Source organism: Furipterus horrens, unplaced genomic scaffold, assembly GCF_987537825.1.
Source record: "Furipterus horrens unplaced genomic scaffold, mFurHor1.1.pri manual_scaffold_17, whole genome shotgun sequence".
Taxonomy (NCBI): Eukaryota; Metazoa; Chordata; class Mammalia; order Chiroptera; family Furipteridae; genus Furipterus; species Furipterus horrens.
The window spans coordinates 113,345,202-113,356,625 of NW_028327187.1; the positions used below are offsets into that span (position 1 = coordinate 113,345,202).

Consider the following 11,424-nt stretch of genomic DNA (forward strand, 5'->3'; position numbering starts at 1 on the left):
GGCATTGCTCACAGCCGGGCCCGCCCTGTCCCAAGGCCCGCCAACCCCAGGCAACCTAGTCAGGAGCGCCATAGCTCCCGCCCTGGCCTGCGCCACGCGGCCGCCGGAAGCCCCGCCCACTTGTCGCGAGAGCGAAACATCCGAGTATCGCGAGGAGTGTCCGACCGTCCGGAAGCTGCGGGAGGCGGGTTGCTGCCCCTGAAATTCCCAGGATATTTAAATGGTCTGAGTCTCGGCGCAGGTAGGGGATAGGGCGAAGGTTGGGGAGGAGGCGGATGCTCCGGGGGAGGTCGGGGCCCCGCGTGACCCGGCTGTTCACCTTGTCTCCATGCTGCTGCGGCCTGGGGCGTTTGGCGCCACCCGGCTATGCCCGGGTTGGCAGATCCCACACAGCCCACGCATCGCACCCTGCAAACGTCTGCCAGCTCGGGGGCTTTGCTTCTTTTGCCTAGGTCACTCAGCTAACCCAAGGCTTCCTAACTGTGGCACTGTTGCATTTTGAGCCCGAAAAGTCTTTGTTGTGGGCGCTGTCCTGTGCGCTATGGGGTGCTGAGCAGCATCCCTGGCCTCTACCCACTAGATAGATGCCCGTAGCATTTCCCCACCAGTTCTGACGATCATGAATGTCTCCAGACATTGCCAGATGGCCTCTGAAAGGCAGAAGTCACTGGTTGAAAATCAGTGAGCTAAACTTTGAGTACCCCCTCAGCTTTGCATGAAGTGAGGAAGATAAAAGTCAGCAGAGTACTCAGGATGCTTAAATCTAATTAGAAAAGGAGGCAGTCTCTCCAGAAGCAGTAATGGAAACGTAGCCAGAGAATTGGATAAGAACTAAGATGCATTGTAGACCGGGCAAAGCATTTAAAAAAGGAGAAGCGGGTGGAAATGGAAGCCAGCAGGAGCACATCTCTGGAAAGTGTGACTTCATCTGGGCTTTTATAGGGTGTGATGTGGATGGTGGCAAAAAGAGTAAATACGTGGCACTCACACGTAGGCAACTGCCCTCTCCCAAACCCATGACAGTGGATAATGGAGCCCAGGGATCTTTCCCACTGACCACACTGAGTCTTAGAATCCTTCCCAGTTCCTGGCCATCACTACCAGTTAATTAGAACTGGCTCAGGAAAGGAAACCCGCTTGCCAACCCTAGTCAAATCCCTTTTTCATTAGACAGCACATCGTCTTTATAAAGTTGTGCTTGTACACCATCCCCTCCCCCCAAACTCTTCTCCCCTCCTCAGTTTAAACATCTTCAGTTCCTTCAGCAGCTTCTGTCTGAACATTCCCTAGCTTAGCTCTCACCCTCCTCCCAACCCACAGTTCAGTTATTGATTCTTTTAAAATGTGATTCCCAGGACTGAGTACATTACCCGGGGATGATGTGATTAGTGAAGAGGACACAATCTTCTCTCAGTGCAGCGTAGACTTCCATTAGCTTTTTTTTTTTTTTTTTTTTTTTTTTTTTTTACCACTATCAGACTGCCTCTTACCGAGCTTACAGTAAATGAAAACTTTTGGCTTTTAAGAGCAGTTGCTCTTAAAATAGCTTTCCTCATCCTGTTGTTGGGCAGTTCATTTTTTTAAGCCCAAGGACAGGGCTTTATTTTTCATCCTATTAATTTCTTTGTTAATTTCATACCTAATGAGATATTTTTGAATTTTGACTTTTGCCTTCTAATACATTTGCTGTCCTTGGGGTGTTATCTTTGAATGTGATGAGCTGGCTTCAACTCACAGTTATTGATGCAGATGTTGAGCTGGATTAGGCTAAGGTCAACTTCCAAGACTCCCCAGAGATCTCATACTGTCTTCTGACTTGGAGCACTTTAACATTCTTAGTCAGCTGTGAGTTGTGTGCCTTATTCAACATGTAATGAGGACTTATTAGCTCCTGGATTTCCAAGTTTGGCATGACTTGTTCTCAGTATAACTCCTGGTTATACTGAATGAATAATAACCTCCTCTTTTTCGTCTAGGGATTTGCATTAAATGACTTAATATATAATGAAAACTAGTATGGTGTCTGGCCAAAGATGGCCATTTAATACATATTTCTCTTAGTGTTTTAATTTCTTTGAAAGTACCCAATTATTGACTAGGAGATAAGCCTTTTTGTTTCTTAACATAGGAATAACACCTATTTCTGATGCTATCACTCTTTTCTGTGCTTGTGACTCCTCAAATGTCACTGATCACTGGATATATAATCACATTTGTTAATCCAAGATATGTAGTTTGCTTTATTTGTATTGTGTTACATATTGGAGCTTAATTAATACTTCATGGGTAGAGGGAAGGTACAGGAAATCCCAGTACTTAAAAGAAAGGTTTGGAATCATTGATCTGGAGCTGTATTGCCCAATATAGTAGCGATGAACTGCATGTGGGTATTTAAATTTTAATCAATTAAAATTAAATAACCTTTCACATTCAGTTCTGCAGATGCACTGGCCGCATTTGCAATGCTCATTAGCCTCCAGTGACTGCGCAGGTACAGAGCGTTTCCATTCTTGCAGGAAGTTCCATATACGTACAAACAGCACAGAATTCTGGAGTGTCTCCCCTTTGCCCACTGCCTAGGCGTGGTAAGCCCTGAAACATTAAATGATTGTAGATATCCCCTTCCTGAGACAATGGGTCGCATGCTTTCCTTTCCTAACACTTCACCTTTCAGTTTTTCCTTGTGACAATGGAAGTTACTTCCCTTCTTCAGCTGTTTTGTGAAATCATATTCTTAGCAGTTCCAGTTCTGCCCAGCTAGGTAGTTTGTGATACCACCTTTATGTGGTGTTTCTTTCAGTTCCCTGTTTATCCTCACACTGCACTTAGCACTGCTCTTCTCTCCCAGTCATGGATTTCCATACAGGGGAGAGTGTGTAGGGGGGTAATTGTCTTCTGCCACTTCTTAAACGTGCATGGGTTGTGCGTGGGGTAGCTGCCTTTTTTTCCCCCTCTGCTGCTTCTTAAATGTTTGTACTGAAGAAAGTAAGCCCTGCCTTTGGAAAACTGCAGCTAGGAAACCTATTCCAGCAAAAACGAATGATATCATTGTTGACTTGGTTAAAATTTCAAGCTCCCATCCCATCCCTCTTCCCCTCACTTTCTCTTGAGAATTGTTGCTTTAGTTTGACATAGCTTTTGTGTCGTTCCCACTTGTTTTTGTTACCCAGTTTTACTCTTTGGGCCTTTTTCTCATTTTCGCCCTAAAACAGGGACCAACTTTTTCTGTCAAGGGCCAGGTGGTCTCTGTCACAACTGCTCACCTCTGCCACAATGTAGGGCAAAGGCAGCCATCGATGCTAGTAAAAGGATGGAGTAGGCCACATTTGGCCTGCAGGCTCTGGGGTGCCAACCTCTGCCCCAAATAGTATTTTAAATACTACTTACTTCTTCATGCCAGAGAGGTCTCTTGTCTGCCTTTTTTTGTACAGACTTGGCCTTCCAGTTCTAGAGTTAAACGTGCCAGCTGGGCCCTGATTTCCTTTACAAAATGTCGTATTCATTAGGAACTTGACTTCAGATTTCATTGGTTTTTGATGCGTGTTCTGTGTGAATCAGCAGGGGTCCCAGTGAAGCTTGGGGCGCCCTGGGCTCTGGCACACCTTGGTTCTACTTTCCCCGGGACTGTACCCTCCTGGCTAAGCGGATTCCCGCTCCGAGTGGAGGCCCTACTAGTCACCACGTCTCCTGTGCATGTGCTCTTCTGTGTTGTTTTGGAGAGCCTTTACTGAGCGTCTCCCTAGGGGCCACTGCTGGGTCCTTACTGCCTTAGCTCGTGCAGTCTTCACGCTCACCCTAAGGGAGATCCAAGTGTTCTATCTCACTCGGAATGACTCGCCACTCTGAGAAAGGACACACGTTGGGAGTGGGAGATTAAGGACTCTTGGGTGGTCACACTGCTAGTAAGTGGCACAGCTAGACTTGAACCTAGCTGTGTCTGATCCCACATACCCGGTGCTACAAATACATAGGTGAATCCATCCATCCGTCTGGATTTTGACTGTGCGCTGAAAGCCACAAATCACTGATCCCACCCATCAGTTTCTATTTGTTTCATTTCTTCAGCAAACCTATGAACCCTAGTTTCCAGTCCTCCTAAGGCCTCAGAATGTTTTCTCTTTTGGATTATGATTTCTTCCATCTTCTCTAGAATGTAGAATCTTCTCATAAATGGTGTTGAAGAGCTATACCATAGGCTCTTTTACTTGCAGAAACTTGTATCTGTAGCATACATGCCTCAGGTAGGAAGAAGCCAAGTACAGCTTATGGTCTGTAGCTAAATGCTGTGAGGATCCTTTGTGTAAATGACATGAGGTAGAGTTGTTTTTAGCCCACTTGGAACCATCTCTCCTGAAAACCCCTAAGGCAAGCCAATTATGTCCTCATCGGCCCCCTTTATCTATCTTCCCCTGTGTTAGTGCTAATGCTAACTACTAGGCCAGTCCAGATACACCCCAGCTTACTCTAAATGCTCCATTATATTAGAGGTCTTTCAGTTTCCCTGTGAAAATACAGTGCTGGATTCTACAGGGCACATCCCAGGTATAAATCTGTAAGGTCCAAAAGCCAGGCACCTGCGGTAACCGTATACTGGAAAGCAGGCCAAGCTTCCTGGCCTTTTCCGCACTGTCAGGTTGAAGTTTAAAAAATTGAATTCTAGACTTCCTGTTAACGATTTTTGGTTTTCAGTATTGATTACTAAAATTACGTCTCATTTTCATTTCATCAGGAGCCGTACATTGAAGACAATGTCTGGAAGCTTTTACTTTGTAATTGTCGGCCACCATGATAATCCAGTTTTTGAAATGGAGTTTTTGCCAGCTGGAAAAGCAGAATCCAAAGTGCGTATGGAACCTTAAAAAATCCCACAAGAATTGTTATGCTGTGTTAATGATAATGGTGTGATATGATTTTAGAACTGGAAGAGACATGGACAGATGAGGGAACTAGAATCCACCACTATTAAAGGAGGCTTGCTCTGCAGTCCCATGGGTTGATACAAGCCAGCCAGGGGAATGTCCTGGGAACTGTTTATTCTTCCTGTAATTCAGCATAGCCTTAGCACGTACTAGCAGAACACTCTGGGTTTCTTTACCTGGTCTTCAGGTCACTGTGCTACCCTTAGAAAAAGCTATTCCTTAAGCACATAGAAACATGTTCCACCCACAGAGGGTCTGGAAGAACAGTCGTTGTTGCCTTAAATGCCATGAAAGCCTATTCTGTCCCAGCAAATCACATTTTTCATCGGGACATATGTGGTGCACCCATTTACACCTGGGAGGTTAAAAGAGACCCTTACTTACATGTCTTCCTGCTGCCCTGAGACTAGGGCAGTTTTCAGTTGCCTTCTGTGGTATCTACTGGCTGGGTGGTACCCCCTGCTCCTCCCCAGTGGCATACCCAACTTCATTGTTGTTAAGAATGGTTCTAAAAAAGCAAGCTTGTTTGGAGAACTTAACACCATTCAGAGTAAACAGAGCCATAGTCTTGAGCTGAGAACAGGTGGGTCCCTGCCATCTTCCTGTACTAATCCATGCTGACAAGTTGTGCAGTGTCTCTCCCAAGCTCCAAAAATAAGCTCTAATGTTAAGGCAGGAATTGAGCTTTAAAATTCATTGCAGTGCTTTCCAACTATTCACATCTTGCCACCAAAATATGATAAAAATTTAAGTGATTATCCTACCAGCTGTTGCTACATTATTTCCCCACATTCCTGTAAGCTCACTGCTCATTAAAGCTTTGATTTGAGGCATCTCTGTAGCAATATTTGGTTTGTGTTACACAGCTACTTAAATATAGTTCCTGTGCACTCCAGTGGGCTGGTGGTACATAAAGCAGGACATATCTTAGTTTTTTTCCTGCTACCACTTACCTTCTGAAAGCATTTCTAGTTTTGTCCTGATCTCTCAATATTGGCCATCAGTGTAAAATAATGGGAAATGCTGCTGTAAGTCAGACACAAAATACATCCATTTCTCTAAGGATTGAATTAGCTGCATCATGGCAATGGGAGGGAAGTAAACATGCTTCATCTGTGTGAGGGATTCCAGGCCAACGAACAGCCTTCTCAGCAGCCGTTGTATCAGTTTCCTAGGGCTGCCATAACAAAGTACCAGAAACTGGGTGGTGTAGAACAACAGAAATGTATTGTCTCACGGTTCTGGAGGCCAGAAGTCCGAGATCCAGGGTCAGGGCCGTGCCGCCCAGGGCAGGGGAGGTGCTAGGGAAGGGCCTGTCCCGATGTCCTAGTTCCCTGGCTGGTGGCAGCAGAACTCCAGTCTTCACAGGGCATTCTCCCTGGGTGTGTCTGTCCAAATGTCCCCTTTTAAGGACTAGTCCCACTGGATCAGGGTCCACTCTACTCTAGCATGACCTCATGCTAACTAATTACATCTGCAAGGACACTCTTTCCAAACAAGACCACATTCCAAGGTACTGAGGGGCTAGGACTTCAACCTAGGAATGGGGGAAGGCGTGGGACATAATTCAACCCATAAAAGAGGTGTTCTTTGAAAAATGCATTTTGAAGATAAGAATTCCACAGGAGTATGGCTGCATTCCAGATTGTGAATTCCCTCTCAACATTATGGTGGGACATTTCCACCTTCTCCCGTTAAGCCACATCGACCCATGAAAAGGACAAGCCCAGCTCTGACAGGGCACTTTTGCTATCACACAGGTGACCAACTGCTCATAGGGGTTGAGTATGGCCTCCTCCTGCTCCCATGTCCCCCTGCCATATAAACTCCTTACACCTGAAAGAGGCATATGCTAGCCCTTTAGGAGTGCCACCTCCTCACCTGTCTATACCACTCACCAGGTGTCACTGCACAGGAAGCCTCCCTCCTCACCCCACCTTGAGGTCTGTGCCAACGGCACCTCTCTATAGCTGTCTTCCTCTTAAAACATACAAGCTTCTTGAAAGAAGGACCTATTTTTTTTCAACCTAGTATTTGTTTTTTCCGTTTCTTGGACGCGTTTCATTTATTAATATTATAATTAATAATTGGCTGTTTCTAATTTGTTGAGTTTTAGATACCAAATTGAAAAGCAGAATATGATTATGAAAACACTCAAGATCTTCTATAAGTCTCATGCCAATAATAAGTGAAATAAAAGCAGAAAGTGTCCCCCCCCCACCCCCCGCCCAAGAACTACATATAGAATTGACAGAAGGCAGTGTTGGCTTTCTTGACACTGTATGGGAATGTTAATCTGGTGCTGCTCACACTGTCACCTAGGACGACCATCGGCATCTGAACCAGTTCATAGCTCACGCTGCCCTCGACCTGGTAGACGAGAACATGTGGCTGTCAAACAACATGTACTTGAAAACTGTGGACAAGTTCAATGAGTGGTTTGTTTCAGCGTTCGTTACTGCAGGTCATATCCTTACCTTTTCAATAAAGATGTCTAACTAAAGGTTGAAATAACGGGACTAGAACATGGGGCCCAGAGGCCGGGCTGAGTCTGTGGACTTCTAAGTGTCAGGTAAAAAATTGCCATTTACGGGGCTGCTTTTTTCTTTTTAGGGAAAAAAAATACATTTTGTTTAATGTCATTTTAAAACCAAGTCTTGTATATAAAACTAAGGTTTATCTGAACCCTATCAAGGGTGGTTAATTTTGTAGTTATTTTTTAACCTTAAAAGATTATGTTCTCTTTAAGATAAAACCAACCTAACTTTGAACCCACTTTGTATTCAACTTTTCCATCGCAAAATGCACCGTGTCACTTATTTGAAAATACTGTACCAACTGATTGGTTTTCGTTGTCCATTTCTAAGATTATACCTTAATTATTTCACATATGAGATTTATTATGCTTCATGACATAAGGCAAGAAGATGGAATAAAGAACTTCTTTACTGATGTCTACGATTTATACATAAAGGTATGGTATGTTCTACAACTTCTTCAGTCTCATTATGAAGAGGGTTTCAAGTTTTGACAGGCAACTGGCTTGTTGAAGTGACTCCTTTAGGGTAGTTTTCACCCCAGACTGGCCCTTCCTCATTCAGAACCATCCCTGCAGCTCCTCCATCAGGCAAGGCTTCCCCAGCAGGTTAACGGGTAGTTAGGAAAATAACTCAAGTGGTTATGTTTAAATTGATTTCCTTGTCCCCCTCTTGGTGCATATAGTTGATTTTCCTGTGGAGCGAGAAGGGAGGGGGAGAGAGCAAAAGAGAGGAGAGAGAGAGAGAGAGAGAAAGGAAGTATTCTCCATACGGGAAACTGCTTTATAATTTTAATCTAAAATGTTTTCCATATACTTCATATGTAAGTTACAATGCAAGAATAAGATCATAAACAAGAGGGATGTGATTCCTATATTATCAAGTAGTAACTGAAGGAAAGTAGTGCCACCCACATTTCTTGATACTTAATCGGAAAAAAATAATAGGACATCAGCAGTTAGACTGCACTGTTGGCAACAGTATGTTCCTAATTTAAGTGTTATGTATCTGAACAAGGGTTTTTTTTTTGGTTTTTTTTTTTTTTTTTGCCTATCAGCACAGCTAACAATCAATATTCCTAGTCAGAACTAGCAAATAAACATATTTAGCCCTGTTAGGAAGGTGGACAAAGTGATTAAGGTGTAAAAATTGGTAACACCTTTCCTCATTAGTGATTCCATTTGTTATTAATTTTCTCTTACATGTTATAAGATGCTCATTACATTATCTGAGAAACTGATCACTTAGCCTTGTGTTAAAGGAGAGAATTAAAGACCTGATTATTAAAACATTACCACATGATCAACTTTTAGTATCAGTGAGGCATAACTTTCTTATCTCTGAGCATATGGCAGATTTTTAGTTTGTATTTCATGGAGCCAAAGGGCCTTACAGGTTGATCCATGTGTTTAAAATGAACGTAAGATTAGTATTTTACACACACGGTGAATCCTGCAAGGTAATTTTGCTTACACAGGCAACACTTACCATATGATCACAGGTGCTGCTCAAAACTAAAACACCAAAACAAAAATTTCCTTAAGGGGAAGTTACTAGTTAACCATGGACCATTTTCATGGGAACTTAAAATGAAAAACAGTCTTCAGACTTTAGTTTTGAATGTCTGATTTGTTTGAAAACTCAAAAAAAAAATTTAGACCTATGATTTGTCTATCTTTCTATTCTGACAAACTCATTAATACTATGTTCTTTCCTAGTTTGCAATGAATCCATTTTATGAACCCAATTCTCCTATTCGATCCAGTGCATTTGACAGAAAAGTCCAGTTTCTTGGGAAGAAACACCTTTTAAGCTGAAGACAAGGAAATTCGGAACGAATGTCACAACAGGATATACTCGGGAATGTGCACATTTTAAGTTACTTGATAAAATAGCCTGGAAAAGTTTTACTTTTCTCAATTTATCTAAACCTAATGAATTTTACTTTTATGGTTGGTAAAAAATACTACTTTCTTAGAATTATCAATAGATCATTAGTTGCTTAGGAATAGTTATTTATAAGGAGTTCTTTATCAATAACCTTGAAACACCTTTATTTTAAAAATCTGAAAATAAACTTTTGACTTTCGTCATTCAGATAGCTTGATCTTGATGTAACAGTCCAGAACCGAATGTCACTGGCAGGATTTGGCAGACAGATCTGAAACTAAAGCGTCTGCAGTGGGGAATGAAGTTGATAGCACATACCTGGGCTTACCTATACACCTGCAGATGTTATAAAAATGTACAGGCACTCTGCATAGTGCTACCCAGGAAGCTGAAGCAGACAGCTTTTGCAGTGCTCAAAGCCACATGCCTGCCCCATCTCAGACTGGGAACAGTGATCCTGCTGTCCTTCTGGAATGAGGGGCTGGGCCCAAAGGGCCGGGTCGTGTTCTTTTATTTCCTTTCCCGTAGACTGTATACCAAGGATGAAATACACCTGTTGATATCTGTGCTAGTAAAAATTTGTAAGGCAATCTTAGCGTTGTAAACAAAGCAAAGCTCGCATTATTAACATCTGCACTCCTAGCTGTACACCGGAGAAGCCGGAGTGGCCTCTCACGCTGTAACAAGTGTGGGATCTTACTGAAAATGAGTAAATGTCGCTCAAAAAACAAGTAATATAACCATGGATTTTCTGTGCTAATTGTGAATAGTTGAAGAATTTTGTTCCATTCTGAATAAATTGCGCAAGTAATTCAAAGTTTGGTCTTGTATCTTTGATGGATAATTTTCCCCCTATTAAATAAAGATGTTTGTCCAAGATTGTGGAAATATCGAATTTTTAAAGTGCTGCTTACCCTGCCACCACGACAGACCATCGATCTCTGCTCTGCCTGACAGACTCATGTTCTTCCTCTCCAGTCACAACAGCACTTCCTGGTTGACAGTCCAGCGTGGTGACTCCTCAGAATCCACAAGCCATTTTTCTCTGTAACACTTCACTGTCCCACAAGCCACTGGTATTGTACTAACACTGGCGTCAGTGTCATTACAGGAAAGCTTGCACAAATTTTTATGTAAATGTAAAACAAGGTTTTCTTTAAAGACAAAGAACATCTAGGATGTTTTAACTTCAACGAGGCAATTTTTCACAAGGGTGAAGGAGGTCACTAAAACTTCAAGTAGCCCATTGATGAAGCTCTACCTTGAATTAATGAACCCACTGGCCCCTCGCCCCCAAACGACAGTTCTTCCACTTGCTTTGGGGCATCTGCAGCTATTCCACCACTCCTGCCCCACCTACTTTGTTCCCCGGCTTATATTCCCCGTACTTCTCATCTTTCTATAGGTAACACCGATTAAAGCACCTATTACTTTCTCCAAAACATGTTCAGCTCCCTTTTGCTACTGGCTGAAGAGCTTTTCCATCAGTTGATTTCTTTGAAGGATAAAGCTACTCAGTCATGTTTTGTTCTTAGTTATCACATCTGAGTACCATATTTGGTTATACCAGCCACTGTTCACCGGGTCCCTTTAAATCGTGGTTTAAAGCTGGATTACTCTCCCTTCTGTCCTTCTGTAAGTCTGTCTACACACATGAAGACCTGTTCCTTTGATCATTTTTGCTGCCCAGCTTTAGACCTCTTGAATGCCAACTAACCTAATCCTTAAGTAGGTATCTGAAAATAAGAGTGGTTGAAAAGATGCTTAAGTTTTTAGAAACACTAAAGTATTAGTTAAAGCTATACAAATACCAAAATAACATTTTATAAAGACCTACACACACAAGTCATAGGTCAAATTGTTCCCCTCCCCTCCAGATTCCTATGTTGAAGACCTAGGCCCCGTCCAGACCAATCAGAATGTGGCTGTGTTTGGAGACTTGGCCTTTTCAGAGGTGATTAAGTTGCCATGAGCCCATCTGGGTGCCCCTAATCCAATCTGGTGTCCTTACGAGAGGAAATTTAGACATAGATTCAGGGTGTGGGGGATGGCACAGAGCAAAGGTGATCTGCAAGCCA

General features: G+C 42.9%; 1 protein-coding gene across 1 annotated transcript; it reads left to right on the forward strand.

Moving 5' to 3' along the window:
- Positions 1-74: 74 nt before the first annotated feature.
- Positions 75-10,195, forward strand: TRAPPC2 (trafficking protein particle complex subunit 2; the record flags this gene model as incomplete). Its single annotated transcript, XM_090264172.1, has 5 exons — positions 75-241; positions 4,730-4,841; positions 7,242-7,386; positions 7,808-7,893; positions 9,175-10,195. Coding segments are annotated over 5 exons (609 nt in total), but the record flags the coding sequence as incomplete, so codon positions are not given.
- Between the last annotated feature and the right edge of the window lie 1,229 nt (positions 10,196-11,424).